General features: G+C 42.0%; 1 protein-coding gene and 1 long non-coding RNA gene across 3 annotated transcripts; both read right to left on the bottom strand.

The window, feature by feature from the left end:
• Positions 1-6,634: 6,634 nt before the first annotated feature.
• On the bottom strand, positions 6,635-8,941 carry LOC118481150. Of its 2 annotated transcripts, none has more exons than XR_004864587.1 (3): positions 8,715-8,941; positions 8,187-8,272; positions 6,635-7,040 (listed from the first exon to the last, which is right to left on the bottom strand). It is a non-coding gene; the product is annotated as an uncharacterized LOC118481150 (long non-coding RNA). The 2 variants fall into 2 exon arrangements; XR_004864586.1 differs by having other exon boundaries at positions 6,635-7,037.
• A 1,676-nt stretch (positions 8,942-10,617) lies between these two features.
• On the bottom strand, positions 10,618-16,284 carry LOC110884542 (disease resistance protein RUN1). Its single transcript, XM_035976781.1, has 6 exons — positions 15,187-16,284; positions 14,469-14,666; positions 13,679-13,966; positions 12,199-12,765; positions 11,875-12,118; positions 10,618-10,847 (listed from the first exon to the last, which is right to left on the bottom strand). Exons 1-6 carry the CDS (start codon positions 16,174-16,176, stop codon positions 10,618-10,620), a joined length of 2,517 nt encoding a protein of 838 aa, XP_035832674.1. The 5' UTR covers positions 16,177-16,284.
• Positions 16,285-16,515: the final 231 nt, after the last annotated feature.

Raw genomic sequence — 16,515 nt, 5'->3', positions numbered from 1 at the left:
TGAAGATTTTGCCAATCTGTTTTTGGGATACCGCAAAGTGGAACACGCATTTGTAATAGTAGTAAACAAACAATAATGTAGAAAATTGCTTATTTATTTATTTGCCAATGGCCTGCGGCCCAATAGGTTACATAGAGAGTGTAGGAACATAGCTTACATATAGCAGCGTCTAAGCTGTTGTGCGTTCCATGTTCTGGCGATAGGTTCGCCCTCTAGTGTTTGTAACCTGTATGCGCCCTTCCCTAAGACCTCGCTGATGAGGTAGGGTCCTTCCCACTTGGGGGCAAGTTTTCCTGGGCGCTCGGCATTAGATGCCTCGTTGTCACGTAGGACGTAGTCCCCTGGAGTGAAAGTACAAACGCGGACTCGCGCGTTGTAATACTTTTCCAGTTTGGATTTGTATTTGGCCTCGTTGATGGCGGCGTTCTCGCGCCTTTCTTCTAGGAGGTCCAAATCGATCCTACGTTCCCTGTTGTTGTCTAGCTTTTCGATAGCCAACATTCTAGGAGATGGGAGGCCCATTTCCGCGGGTATCACCGCTTCAGACCCGTAGACGAGGCTGAAAGGTGTTTCCCCATTGCTTGTTTTTGGGCTAGTGCGGTGAGCCAATAAGATGCTTGGGAGTTCATCGACCCAGCCACGCCTGGCTGTTCCCAATCGTGCTTTGATTCCGTCGACTAGGCCCTTATTTATACTCTCGACTTGGCCGTTCCCTTGCGGGTGTGCGACTGACGAGAATATGTGTTTGATGTTCAGCTCTTCTAGCCATTTTTGGAATTCGTCGGCCGCGAAGTTGGTGCCGTTGTCGGTAACAATGTACATTGGTAAACCGAAACGGCAGATGATGTGCTCCCAAATGAACTTTCTTGTTATCATAGCAGTGGTTGAAGCGAGTGGTTTCGCCTCTACCCATTTTGTGAAGTAATCAACCGCCACTATGATAAATTTAACTGCACCTGGTGCGTCCGGGAATGGTCCCACTACGTCGATCGCCCATTTTTGAAAAGGCCATGCAGTAGTGACGGGGACCAGATTGTTTTTTGGCCGCAAAGTTTTTGGTGCATGGCGCTGGCAGTCCATGCATTTGCGTAATTCTTTGACGGCGTCCAGGTGCATGCCGGGCCAGTAATACCCGGCATTCATGATTTTTGCCACGACCATGCGTGGTCCGGCATGTATGCCGCATATGCCCTCATGTATCTCTCGGATAAGGTATGTGGCATCTTGTGGATTAACGCATCGGAGGAGCGGTCCGAGGTATGACTTTCGGTATAAGATACCGTCTCCCATTTGATAGTGGCACGCTTTGTATTGCAACTTACGTGCCTCTGTTTTGCTCTCGGGAGTCACACCTGACTGAAGGTATGCGATAATTGGTGTCATCCATGACGTTGTTCCGTATTGGATGACACTGACCTGGCGTAGAGGAACCGAAGGATTTTGCAAAATCTCGATACGTACCTCCTTTGCCAAGTGTTGGAAGCTGGTGGATGCAAGTTTTGATAGTGCATCCGCAGATTTGTTTTCGCTTCGATTAATGTGTCGAATATTGAATGAAGCGAATTTGGATTTTAGCTGCAGGGCTTGCTCGAGGTAGAGGATCATGATATCCCCTTTGGCGGCATAGTCGCCGCGTACCTGGCCCGCAACTAACAAGGAATCGACGTGCGCTTCCAGATGTTGCACGCCGATTTTGACTGCTAAACGTAGCCCGGCTAATAGTGCTTCATATTCTGCCTCGTTGTTGGTGCTTTTAAAATCGAGGCGGATGGCATATGTAAGCTCTTGGCCGTCGGGGCTGACGAGTCGCAGACCTGCGCCCGCGCCGTCCTCGTTGGATGCACCATCGGTAAATAGTGCCCATACTTCTGAGGAGGGTGGTGGGGGCGCAGGATTTTGGGATTCTTCGCATTCTTGGATGCGATCCGCTGGTACTTCAGCGGCGAAATCAGCTAAGATTTGGCCTTTGATGGCAGGGCGCGGTTTGTAATGTATCGTATGTGCGCCCAGCTCAATTGCCCATTTTGCTAATCTCCCAGAGATGTCGGGTTTGGACAGGATCGGGCCGATCCTGTAATTGGTTAGCACTGTGATGATGTGGTTTACGAAGTAGCGTCGTAACCGTCTTGAAGCATGTACCAGTGCTAGTACCAATTTTTCCATTATTGAGTATCTCGTCTCCGGGTCGTTGAGCATTTTGCTGATATAATAGATGGGTGTTTGAACCCCCGCTCGTTCCACTATTAATACCGCGCCCACTGCGTTGTCTGCAGCGGATAGGTATAAGATGAGTGGCTCATCTTTGCATGGTGCGGTTAGTGTTGGGAGTTGTATCAAACACTCCTTCATTTCCTAGAAGGCCTTTTCGGCCTCTGTGGTCCACTGGAATTGTTCCTTCTTTGAACAGCTTCGCAGGGTCTTGATGAAAGGGTATGACTTGGCTGCGTGGTTAGCCAAGAACCTGTTGAGTGCCGCCAACCTTCCGGCCAGGCGTTGCATATCTTTCATCGATGCAGGCGATGGCATGCGCTCGATCGCCTGCACTTTTTCCGGGTTTACCTTGAATCCATCGTTGGTGACGATGAACCCAAGGAATTTGCCTTCTTCCATTCCAAACGAGCATTTCCCTGGATTGAGCTTCATGTTGACGCTTCGCAGAGTTTGGAATGTTCTTTCTATATCAGTGAGCATGGTATCTTCCTCCATGCTCATGACGACCAGGTCGTCCATATAGATTTCGACACTTTTGCTTATTTGACCGCGGAAAGTGTCGTTCATCAGTTTCTGGTAGGTTGAGCCCGCGTTGCGCAACCCAAACGGCATTTTTGTATAGCAGTAATTTCCGGTTGGGGTCCGGAATGCCGTTTTGTCTTCATCCTCAAGTGCCATTTGTACCTGGTGGTACCATTTGTAGCAATCGAGGAAACACTTCCACCTAAATGGTGCGAGGTTATCGACCTTTTCGTCGATTTCCGGAAGCGCGTAACAATCCTTGGGGCAGGCCTTGTTAAGGTCCTTGTAATCGACGCACATGCGCCAGCCCCCGGATGGTTTTTCTACCATGACAGGGTTGGATAACCAAGTCTGGTACTTGACTTCCCGCAGTATACCTGCGGAGAGCAGTTCTTCGATCTGCTCTTGCATCGCCTGATTTTTAGCTGACCCAAGGTGGCGTTGGCCTTGGATCACTGGTTTGATACCTGGTTTGGTATTCAAATAGTGCTGCGCTATTTCACGTGGGACCCCTGTCATGTCTGCGGGAGTCCACGCGAAGATGTCTTGGTTCCTGAAGAGGAGCTCCTTCAGGTGCGCTCTGGTGGTCGAGGATAAGGCGTGACCCAATGTGACCTTCTGTTCCGGATGCGTTGGGTTGAGAACCCATTTTTCCGGTTGGTCGACGGGGGTGGGCCTTGCGACCTTTGTCGGACGTGCTTCGTCCGTCATCATGACGTCCTTGCGGGCGTAGATGATTGCAACCCCTGATGCGGTTGGGAAACCAACCGCGGAGTGGGGGACGGATGTGATCATATTGAAATCTCCTTGGGATTCTCTCCCAAGGAGGACATCATAATTGGAGGTGTGGGGTAAAACCATGAAGTTTACCTCCTCCGTCCGCGTGTGTTTACCATTGGTAAGACGCACGGGAAATGTAATTTGACCTAGGGGAAAGACTGTTTCCCCTGCGAATCCGGCCAGCGGGTAATCTACGGCCTGCAACCGATCTTTGTCCTCTTGGTCAAATTGATTGAAGCATTGCTCGTAGATTATATCGGATGTACTGCCCGGGTCGATGAACAGACGCTCGGTGCAGTAATGGGCCAGCTGGCCTGAAATGACGACGGCGCGTCTGTCACGCGGTCCGCCTCGAACTTTTGGGAAGACGACTTGCTCGTCTTTCCAATCATTGTCCGGTCTTCGTGCCGCTTTTCGCGGCCTACCCTTGCCTCCGTAAATCATGTGGGTGGAAACCACGTACATGGCTTTCTTTCCGGAGGAGGTACCTTCGTTGTGAGGGGTGATATGCTTGGTGGGCTTTTGTCCACCTGGTAAAAGGTGTTGCAGTTTCCCCTCTTTCAACGCCCGCTCAATCTCCAGCCGGAGACTGATGCAGTTGTTGGTGGTGTGGCCCGAGTCCTTGTGGTACTCACAGTATAGTGCGAGGTCCTGACTTTTCTTGGACTTCATTGGTTGGGCCGGTCGCAAGAATTGTGGGTCCGCGAGGAGGACCTCTCTTGGCGACTGGTTGATCTCGGTCCATTTGCGGTCCCGAGATTCTTTTCTTGGTGCCCGAGTGTCTCGGGCCGGGTTGTAGCATTGTGGGTCAAACGTGTTGGGTTGCGGGAAATAGGGTTTAGTAATATCCCGATTGCCCGCATCCCGGTTTCGTTTGTTATTACGTTTGGACCCTTGGTGGGATGTTTCGGCTTGGGGTTTTGCCTTTTTGACGTGCGGTTCGAGCGACCGCTGTGTCTGGGCATATGTCTTGACTGCGGTCATGACATCCTCCCATTTTTTAGGCAAACCTTCCTTGCCAGAGATGGTCATGACCATCTCTCTGTCTTTGACGGCCCGAATAAAATGGTTTCGCGCCATTTGGTCCGCCACGTCGCCTATCTCTAGGCATTCTTTATTGTAACGGATGACGAATGCCTCGAGCGATTCGTCATCTCTTCGCCAGATGTTCATGACGTCCAACGAATCGCGTTCGTGGCGTCGCTGTTGGCTAAAGTGGGCGAGGAACTTGGCGCGCAAGTCCTCGAAAGAATCCAGTGATCCCACTGGCAAAGAATCAAACCATGCCCTCGCCAGACCGATAAGGGTCTGGGGGAAAAAATTGCACCAGGTGGGTTCGTCCCATCTGCCATTGACGCCTGCGCCTGTGAAGATGTTCATGTGGTCGTCCGGGTCGGTCGAGCCACTGTATTTCCCAATGTTGACTGGGAATTTTGTCGTTGTGATATCGGCGTTGGCGATGTGCGGGACGAATTTTGAATTTTCGGCCGCGGCCCTTGGCCTGTATGGTTCGTGCACAGGGCGCTTTGCCGCCCTGAGGTATGTAGTGCGGGGGTGACTGGGAGGAACATAGTTGCGTCCCCCCGGTCTGCTGTTGGTGTCGTGAGACTCCCCGCGGTAGGTTTGATCGTCAGGGTCGGTATGACCGTACCCTTCCGTGTAAGGTTGCGGGCCCAGTCGGCTCTGGATGCCTGGGCCGCGCCTGGAGGCTGACCGCCTCCTGTCTTCCCCATAGGGGCCCAGGCGGGTATGCACTGGCCCTCTGGAGCGGGACTCATATGAGGAAGTATCCTCATTGAGTGTATGGACCGAACAGTAAGATGATCCACGGTCGTCATGTCGGCTTCTGGAAGCCGGACGTGAGTGTAACCTGCCATCGTATTGGAGTATACGGTTGGCAGGTGTGTGTTGTATTGGAGTAGGCCCAGCTTGTACGTTTGCTTCCGTACAAGCGCGGTTGTAAGCCGCTACCAGCATGTCAGTCTGCTGTTGGTACCAGGAGTGTAAGTCTACGCCTGGTGGAAGCACAGTTGGGGCCTGTGATAAGTCGTGTCCGAACGCAAAGGATGGGATCCTTTGGGTGGACGTGCCAATGTGTCCGGGTTGGGGGGTCGAAGGGTGGACCCCTGTTGGGACCGGGGGATTTGGGTTATCCGCATTGGTGTTTTGGTTATCAGTCATGATCTTGAGAGGGAGAGGGATGGATTAAAAAGTGCTAAGAGTAGCGGTGGGCGCCAATGATGAAACAATGGTTAACCGGGCAGGGTTAACACACTGGTCTCGTCAAGAAGGGTTAATCCCTTCCTCTCGGAGATCGCTGGCTGGGTCACCGGTGGATGATCTCCTGCACAAGGAAACAAGCCGTGACTCGTAACAAGGAGGATGGGGTGGGGGGTGCTCCTTGTTACCACTCTCCGGCGTGAGAATCAGTAGTTTGCTTGGGAAGCAAAGCAAGATTATAGTAGTAGTTAGAGAGTTGTGTAGAGATACCTCAAACCTGGTTTGGGGTCGGTATTTATAGCCGAGGAGTGAAGGAGGAGATTGATGGATGGGCTGACGACGAGCTGCACCGTTGCAGGTGTGTCAGTCTCGCCGGCCGTGGGGGTTACGCCACGTCAGCCCATTGCTTTAATAGCTCTGACAGGGGACTGTCGCCGGCGCCACTTGCCTCGTGGTGTCAGCCACTTGCCTGGCGTGTCAGTCCACTTGCCTCATCGCTGCATGCGGTAACGTCTGAAGTTACCGCGTCTCCTACTTGTGATCAAGAAATACGCGAGATGCGGTGTTGGCCGCATCATCGTATGTGGAGACTATTTGCTCGCTTCCCTTGTCGTGGCGAAAATGGCCATATGATGCGGTGCCAGCCGCATCGATATGTTCATCTTCTTTCGTACTTGGGTCAAGCTATTCATCTTCGAACCGAATGGGTTCGAAGGATGTGACCGCATGGGTGCGGTTTGCTTACTGGTAGGGGTTTGTTTGATGCGGGTAATGGTCGTTTTGGGACCATACCCCTTCAATACCTCGTTTATTTTGTTATGCTTCTTCAAGTAAATGACGATCAAGATTAGCGGTGTAAACAAGCAAGCAAGCAAGTCGGCCATTTATGAGCTATTTGAGATCGATTTGCTAAAAGCTTAATCAAGTTGAGCTTAAACAAGCTCGAGCCTAAAAATAACCGTATGTGCGGTTATGTCAAAGTCACGTCTGTTCGCATATATTAGGCCCAAACTTCATAACCCAACAACTAAACCTAATGGACTTCTAGTGTCTTGACCCATTAACTACATAACATGGCCTCAGGCCCAAATTCTAGACAAATAAAACATAAACAGTAAATTGTTTGACCTATTAAACTAATAAATAAACAAGTAAAAGCTGCTGCGTTTTTTTTCTTTCTTCTTCGAACTCGGTTGCGCTTGATTATCGGACTTCATTTTCCCTCCTGATCAGTGCAGGCAGCCGTAGTTCGCCATTTCATGCTACTCGTCTTTTGTGTCGGTGACCTCGACTACTTTAGCCCACTACTTTATCATAAAGATATATGTGGTTTTAAATAGGTGATCAATATATTAGCCCACTACTTTATCATAAAGATATGTGGGTCAACAGAAGATATCAATATTTCACATCGGATCCCTTTATCTATTTGTATTTTCTTAACCAGCAATATCAAGAGAAAATTGTGTAACTACTAAGCTAATAAATGGCTGGAAATGAACTCAGAAAAAAAGATGTGTGGGTTTAGGTGGAATTTCGACCCATTTACGAATAAATTTGCTGATCTGGGTTGTGTTTAATTTATTTCAACCGGGTCAAAAGGGACACATGAGTAAGCCATTTCCAATGCATACAACATCCTAAATAGTTCTGCTCAACAGTTTCAGATTGTTAATATATTATTAACTGTTTTCGTAACAAGAAATGAATGATTTTACTGTTTATAATATTCTAAAGGAATGGACAAAAAAAAAAACTGTTTGCAAGTTAACCCGTCTTGACCTGTATTAAACATTTCAAAGTTTCAATCATATCCTATTTTGACCCGTTACCTATATATTGTCCATCTTGCCACCTCTAATTCGTTATCTGTAGCATATTAATAGGCATGAAAATGGACTCACAAGACACAAATTTTAGTAGACATATTCAGCAATTAGCCTATTTTGTGCCTACATTGAAGGATATCTATAATGTCAAAGAAGCAAAATCAAACTTAAAAATCTATTAATTTAAAGCATATAAACGTGGGGCGTAGTAATATTTGTTGATGCTAGAAACAAAATGTTTAAAAGCCGTTGATAAAAGAAATAAACGAAAGTGCATAATCCCATAACAAGCACGAGAAGGGGAACCCTTGCTGCCACTGTGCTGCACACACACATGTGTCTGTGTTTGGGTAAAATGAGGGAAAGGAAGGGACAAGCAAGGTATTTATATCCGGTTTAAATAAGGGTGTGTTTGGGTGTATATCGCGTATAAGGGGTGTTGGGGACAGGCACAAACAGTTTTGGGTGATCTTTATTAATCAGATAATTACCATGCACAGCATTCATCTAGTTCTAGTTCGGGCTTACCATTCTTCTGATTAAATATAGTGTTTGATTGACATGCATGATTTTACGATTTAGCACAAAATAATCATCAAACATGTCAAGATTAGAAGAAGATACCTCATTCAATTTGTTATGTTTCTTCAAGTGAATGACGATCAAAACTGTGAAGCCTGTGATTTCAGCTTCTTCTCATACCCTGCAACCTAGCAATCATGTTGTAGAATAATAAAAGAGGTAAATGGTATAATATTTAATAATCACATGAAATGAAATGTAAAGGATCCATTTATTAATAAAATATCATTCTTGCGCAATACTGAATCTATATTTAAGGAACAAAAAAGTGAACTGCAGATGTGTGTGTGTGTGTTGGTGATCCAGAAACCTCAACAACTGTGCCACCATATCAACAAATGACATATTGATTTTTGTTCTCAAAATAAGTTAATAATCCCAATACCTCTTGGTAAAAACTCATCATGGTTTGCATGATTAGACCTACTTTGTTCATTGAGGCATTTCATCAAACAGTTGGTGTGCATGAAATGACAAAACTCAACCAATCACAATATACAAATAGATTAAGAAGATGTGTTTGACAGTTGATACAAATTAAGCAAGTTGAGAGAGAAAAGAAACACATACCAACGTATACAAATAGATTAAGAAGATGTGCTCGAATTTCACACAGGTTTCTTCTGGTTCAGGTGGGATCACGGATGATGCTGGTTACAAATAGTGCGCAGTAGCAGTTCAAAAGGTCGCAGCTTTAAAAATATACTTTGGGTGTAGGCCGGTAAATGAATCGAACATTCACAAACTTGTTCGGCCTGAAGTTCGTTTATGTTCATTTATTTAATAAACGAAGAAACTTGAACACATTTTGTCATTCATTGAGGTTCCTTTATTTAAATTTGATTATGTTCGTTCGTTTATGTTTGTTATTTAATAAACGGACGAACATGGACACACATTTTGTTAATTCATTTATGTTCGTTTATTTATATTTATTTATTTCGTTTATGTTGGTGTTCGTGTTCATTTCCGGTTAAAGTTATCTGAACAATTCATGTATAGGCCTATTTGGGTGATTTCGACTCACTTGGCCTGTTAATAACTCATTGGAGATGTAATATAAACCCAAACGGGTCCATCTGTAACTCTGTAAGCAAACGAGCCAAAATTACCACCTTTCTAAATCACTTGCAAAATTGAAGTAATATTTTAATACAATCTGTGGCTTACTAGCAACTTTTATAACTTAATGGCAGTGTGCATGTATAATTTGCTCAATTGTTGAAAATACTGCTGGTTTTTTTTTTGTTGCAGAATACATCAACGGCTTGATGCATTCATATTATCATTTTGTACCGGTGTTATGTTGTAGAATGCCAATGTAAGTACCTATATCTACATATTGTATTATTGTTTGTATAAAGTAGTTTACTAAGCTCTTAACAAAAGTTATTAAGGGTGGCAGTTTCAAAGTTCAAACCATTTACTAGAGGGTTGATTCGGATTGTGTTTTATCTCTCAAACGGGCCAAATAAATGAATTTAGATGAAAAAGGAATCAAACGAGTTGAAAATCACCTAAAGAAATTTATTCTTAAAGCACCCAACCTTGTATATCAATTTTACTATTGTTTTTTTAAATTATAATTAACATATTAATTGAAAATCACCTAAATCGTTTTGTATTAAAGTGACTTGTTTTGACCCGTTACCTAATCAAACCATATTACCAGTTACCACCTCTAGGTAGAGATGCACAACTCGGTTTTTTTGTAGAACCTAAAACCGGGTAGGAATCGGGTCCGGGTTTGGTCAACAAAGTCAAGAACCGGGTTGGGTAGGAACCCGTTCTGGGTACGTTCGGGTTTTGGCCGGTTCCGGTCCGGGTTTTGACCGAGTAAAAGTGGAACCGGGTCTTGTTCGGTTCCTTTTGTTACAACTGGGTCCCGAGTCTGGAACTGGTATGCACCTGCATCAGGATATTGTTTACACAGGCTAGTGGAATCTGCCCACGTGGACGCATCAGGTGGAAGGCCATCCCACTGAACCAAATATTGGGGAACAAAATGACCCGCTTTGGAGAGAACACGAGTATCCAAATATCTTGAACGGGTGAAGTATCATGGTGGCGGTCGAGTCAACCAAACGGAGTGGAGTGACCTATGATGCAGGAACGCCAATACATTTTCGAAGGAGGGAGATATGGAACACGGGGTGGATTTTGGCGTTCTCCGGTAAATTCAGTTTATAAGCCACAGAGCCCACCTTGGATACCAACTTGATAGGGACCGAAATATCGACGACTGAGTTTATAAGGGCAGCCCTGTGATGAAATGCACGGAGATACCTTCAAAAACCTGTTGTGGTAAGGATAATGGTTGTAAAAGATTAGCAGGAGGTAAAAGTGAAGACTTCATTTGCTGGAAAACTTGACAAGTGGCCACAAAAATGTTTAACATCTGATCGCATTTTGGGCCAAAAGAAATTGGATGAAAGGCGACGGAAGATACGTGTGACCCCGGAGTGACTGCCAATCACAGAATTATGACCAGCTGTGGTGCAGAGGTGCACTTCATTTGAATGGACTTGAGATACGGATCATCAGAATTAGCCACCCGGAGTGTAGCAATTAAGGACGGTTCAACACGAGAGTGAGCAAAGAAGGCTGCATGAGACATGTGAGATAAAGCATCAGCTGCAGCGTTGTGATGACCGGGGCGATAAGTGATTTCGAAGTCAAAGCCAGCCACCTTCACCTTGAATGCTAAAAATAGGTTTGGTAATCATATAAGTGACTAATTTCAAAACCAGCCACCTTAAATGCTATATATAACTCAGTTGTGACATCAGCCTCACCCAAGTATATACTTAATTTAAAGAATATTAGGTTTTCATTAAATAAAAAAATCAACATTTTGGAATTGACTTGTCCAAGAAACAATCAAGCTTAAAGAAAATATGGATGGCTGGTAGGTGCCGGATGTTTGTTAGGTATCACGAGCCCCTTTTATCACCGACTAGTCGATTTCATTTGTGTTTTTTTATCCATATTATTGTAACAATACTGTTTTTGTATGATAATCAATACACTAAAATTGAAAAAAATATATATCAAAATAGAAAAAAAAAGTGTTTGTGGAGAAGCAACCCAATTTTGACCCGTATAAATTGTCGTTCCAACTCTTATCTTATTTTGACCCGTCTTGTATCCTCCTCTACAAATAACATACCTTTGTTGCTTACACATACGATAGTAGCAGAAAAGGTGAGCAACAACTAACAAAAACGATATATGAAACCTGGTAGTATAGGATGTGAAGTTTTATGGGATAATAAAGAAAAATTTATTACAACTTTTTTGGTAGACTGCAATAATGTTGCTAAAGCAAACGCGAACTGAAAATGGTAACAAAATGTGGGCCAAATAATGTTGAAACTGAGATCTACTAATAGTTGTTGATGACCCTTGAAACAAAATCTAGGAAGATATACCAGCAACACTAATGCCCAGGTCAACTGTTAATGACGCCATACAATCCGAATATTAGAGGACTGTGAATCATACATGATCTCAAATGTCTTTCTATTTTTATGTTCTTCATCCCAACACTCTGAGTAATCGATAGGGTTTTCGTTTAAATCAACTATTTTATTTTTACTACGAACAAGTTCCACATTAAGACCAACACGGTGCTTAGTTTGAAATGAAATATTTTTAGTGTATGTAGGATTCAACCATGGGATGTGCCGCAATGAACTAAAGGGTATATAACCCACCATTTCATAGTTACATTGTTCCTGATCTTCATCCGACTCTTCAGAGTAATCAAATGTGGACACCTGCTTAATATCTATGTAATGACTAAACCGATACTCATCATCAGCAGTAGCAGCACGTAAGAATAATAAAAGTCCACTAAAGTCACTGTACCAGTTGCTTGGAAGATGCAATGTAACTAATCTCGTAAAAATACGTGGCGATGGTTCTACCGCGGGAAGTAAGAGATTCATAAAGCGATCTTTAGCTGCATTTCCCTGCCACGTTTTCATTCCAATTATGATGAACACTATTATTAAAAAATGATTGAACTTCAAAAACAAGATAAAAGTTATACCTCAAGCATAGAATGTAGTACCCTCTCACCACCAATCAACATATAGCAACCCCAAAGTGAGACTTTCCACAGCCATTTATAGTATGATAAATCTCCTACACTTTCAAGTGATTCACAACCTTCTGCTTTGAGAATAGCTATGCTTGATGGGAGGTCTGGCAATTCTACAAGGTTCTTGCAGCCTGATAGATTGAGATACTTGAGACCTGGGAGTTGTCCAACTGACGGTGGGATTATTTCTATACCAGTATGACGCAAATCAAGGGTTACCAAGCTATCCATGTTCGACTGGATATCCGGAAACTGTTGAAGTTTACTGCAATAAGAGAGATCAAGAGTCTCCAACATTTGCATCTGTATGATGGGTGGAAAGCTTTTAAGTCCTGAACAGCTGCTCATATCCACGCAAACAAGCCTCTTGTGATATCCAATTGATGGATGAATCTCTTCTAAACTCTTACAACCCACTAAAATCAATCTTTCAAGACATGGAAGGCCTTCAAAATCTGGTGTCTTGATTAGGTTAAGAGAGCTTCGAAGATCAAGAATTTTTAAATTTGGTAGACTCTGTTTCAAGAAAAGTAGGAAAAGTCAAATAAATAAATAATTAAGTATACAACAATTTCCTTTCACATTGGCATACTTGTTGCCCATGGACCATTGATCGACCATTAGGCAGGACATGAGTTGTTAATTTATACATAAACTTAAACTAGCATATGATATAATATCTTAATATCTTATAATAACAACCTCTGTTCTTCTGTAACATGCAAAGTTTAGTCCAATTGCTTAAAACATCATATAGTCTAAATTCTAAAAGTCTCCTCGATCCTCTGGCCCAAAAATCTACGCTCAGAATATTGTTATATTATAGACAACTTGTAATATTAAATTTATTACCTCTGCGCAATATCATCAAAAGTTTCTTTAAAGCATTTGGCATGCGTATGATGTTGACTATACAGGAAACTGAAACTAAGCTAATTTGTCTTTAATCTACGGAGACAGTATAATATATATTTCATGAAATATGCAATATACACCTCTGTTTGTAGCTTAATGAAATATGCAATATACACCTCAGTTTGTAGATGTGTAACAAACTCAAAACAACAACTAACTAACTAAATGCAAATGAAGGGTTACCAAGCTAACCATGTTCGACTGGATATCCGGAAACTGTTGAAGTTTGCAATAAGAGAGATCAAGAGTCTCCAACATTTGCATCTGTATGATGGGTGGAAACCTTTTAAGTGCTGTACACCTGGTCATGTCCACGGAAACAAGCCTTTTGTGATATCCAATTGATGGATGAATCTCTTCTAATCTCTCACACCATGATAAATTCAATCTCTCAAGACACGGTAGACTCTGTTTCAAGAAAAGTAGGAAAAGTCAAATTTTAATAATTAAGTATACAACAAACTCAAAACAACAACTAAATAACTAAATGCAAATGAAGGGTTACCAAGCTAACCATGTTCGACTGGATATCCGGAAACTGTTGAAGTTGTTTGCAACGACTGAGATCAAGAGTCTCCAATGTTTTCATGTGTATGATGGGTGGAAACCTTTTAAGTGCTCTACACCATCTCATGTTCACGAAAACAAGCCTTTTGTGATATCCAATTGATGGATGAATCTCTTCTAAACTCTCACACTCCTCTAAAATCAATCTTTCAAGACATGGAAGGCCGTCAAAATCTGGTGTCCTGATTAGTCCATATGATCTCGTAAGATCAAGAATTTTCAAATTTGGTAGATGCTGTTTCAAGGCAAGTAGCAAAAGTCAAATAAATCGGCAAGTATACAACAATTCCTTTCACATTGCCATACTTCTTGCCCATTGATCATTAGGCAGGAGCTCTTGATTTATACACAAATTTTAGCATCTTTATATCTTATAATAACAGCCTTTTAACATGCATAGTTAATTCCAATTGCTTAAAACATCATATCATTTTTATATCATATTGTTGATAATTTTCATCAATCTTTGCCCAAAAATCTACTTTCAGAATATTACATTTCAGACACTTTGTTAATTTATTTATTTCTTGCAATATCATCAAAAGTTGCTTTAAAGCATTCAATCTAAATTAAGCTAATCGACCTCTAATTTTATAGAGAAAAGTGTGATATGTATTTTTCTTAATGAAATATTTAGTTACACCTATACTTATAAATGTGTCAAATACCTGTGTTCATTTTATAATTCATTTCACAGTTTTATTGCAATGATTTGTGAAACAACAATATTTATCTACCTTATACCCATGCCACAGTTCTTTTTGTCGGCTGAATATCAACTGTAGATAACCAAGCTCTCTTGGCTGAAAATTTGATGGGAATGAAGATGTCATATACCCATGAATACGAATCCACCGAAGTTTCTTCATGCTTGCAACAACATCAGATAGACCCGGATGACCAATAGTACTTTGGAAAGCTAATACTTCAGTTTCCTGTGTTAATTAAGCAAGGGAACAAAATTGTGTCAGTAACGTTATACACAAGTGTCATTTGATACAGATATATATATATATATATATATATATATATATATATATATATATATATATATATATATATATATATATATATATATATATATATATATATATAAGGATAAGGATCATGTGAGAAGTAGTAGGCTAATTGAGAAACTTGAGAAACATTCTGGACCACACATTTTCTTTAAGCTTTTCGTAATATACACATATGTATAGTTTAAAATTGACTATATACATATGTGTATAATTCAATATACATATATGTATATAGTCAATTTTAAACTATACATATGTGTATATTACGAAAAGCTTAGAAAAATGTGTGGTCCAGAATGCTTCTCAAGTTTCTCATATAGGGTGGACTTCTCTTAGGATCCCTACCCTATATATATATATATATATATATATATATATATATATATATATATATATATATATATATGAAATATTTTATTGCAAAGATAATTTTAACCATTGGCACTGCATCTGCCCCCATGTCACAGAGGTATGCTATGTCTTCCATCTTCCAAATCCTGCTATACTTTTCAGGATTATTAGGGTGTGCCCCTCTAACAATGTAGTGAGCCATTTCTTCTACCAAGTCATGCATATCAAATACTTTTATGTCAAATAGTCCATCTGAATCAACTTTTATGAGAGACTTTTGAATTAACACCTTCACCCCTATACGAGGGTGTAAATTACAAGCATCAAGCACCATCATTGCCTCATCCATGATTTTTCTCCTCCAAAAACAAGCAATATCTAAGAATAATTTTTGATGGTCGGGTTCAAGTCCATCATAACTTATTTTGAGTCTTTCGGTGACTGTAACATTTGGGATGCATTTTAACTTGGCCAATGCACTCTTCCACTCATCCTTGTTTTTGTCATATAGAAAAGAACCTAGAATTTCAAGTGCTAATGGAAGCCCACTAGCATAAGAAACTACCTCTTTTGAAAGCATCTCGTAATCTTCTATAGGTTTATCTTTATGATATGCATGTTTGTTGAAGAGCTCCATAGCCTCGTCACTTGATAACAAACTCACTTCATATACTTCATCTGCATGGCGGGTTAGCAAATGCTCATCCCTGGTTGTGATTATTACCCTGCTCCCCTCACCAAACCAAGCATGCGATCTGGCTAATGCCTCTAGTTGCTTGAGGTCATCAACATCGTCAAGAACAACTAAAACACTTTTATTACGTAACCCTCTTTCTATCATGCTTCTTCCTTCTATCTCACTCCCTACCACGTCTTTTGTTTTCAAAACAAGTGAGAGAAATTTTTCTTGCAACTTTGTCAAACCATGCTTGTTTGACTCCTCACGAATATTTTCAAGAAGGCAGTGAGCTTCAAATCGGTGAGAGATTTCCGCATAAGCAGCAGATGCGAGAGTAGTCTTACCACCACCCCCAACTCCCCATATTCCAATAATGCGTACCCCACCTGACTCCATTTTCAACTTTGATTTCAGATCCTGTAAGCGTGTCTCTATTCCAATGAGGTCTTTATTGACGTTTGTAAATAGTGAAGACAACCTACGAGAAATTGTACCAACAATTTCCTTGATGCGTTTTGCTTCATGACTGCGTGATGGATAAATACAAATAAATAGAATTTAGAACATGCTTCCACTCCCTTAATGAGGTGAGGGTCTCATTAATTCAGAAAGTACTAGTAACCAATCATATGCAAGTTTTTTTTTTATATATATAAACCTGGCTCCGTAAATTTGACTCTTGTAAATTATTTAACGCCTTAAATCTACTTGCAAAATTTAAAAACTAACTTATTA

Source organism: Helianthus annuus, chromosome 8, assembly GCF_002127325.2.
Source record: "Helianthus annuus cultivar XRQ/B chromosome 8, HanXRQr2.0-SUNRISE, whole genome shotgun sequence".
NCBI lineage: Eukaryota > Viridiplantae > Streptophyta > Magnoliopsida > Asterales > Asteraceae > Helianthus > Helianthus annuus.
This window is presented reverse-complemented; position numbering and strand designations above follow the sequence as displayed.

Excerpts from the sequence above, each read along its gene's own strand:
- LOC110884542 (XM_035976781.1), bottom strand. The coding sequence starts at position 16,176 with ATGGAGTCAGGTGGGGTACGCATTATTGGAATATGGGGAGTTGGGGGT. Across the intron at positions 12,766-13,678 it reads CGGATATCCAGTCGAACATG|AGTCTACCAAATTTAAAAAT; the intron begins GTTAGCTTGGTA and ends TTCTTGAAACAG. Across the intron at positions 12,119-12,198 it reads TACTACATTCTATGCTTGAG|GGAAATGCAGCTAAAGATCG; the intron begins GTATAACTTTTA and ends AAAACGTGGCAG.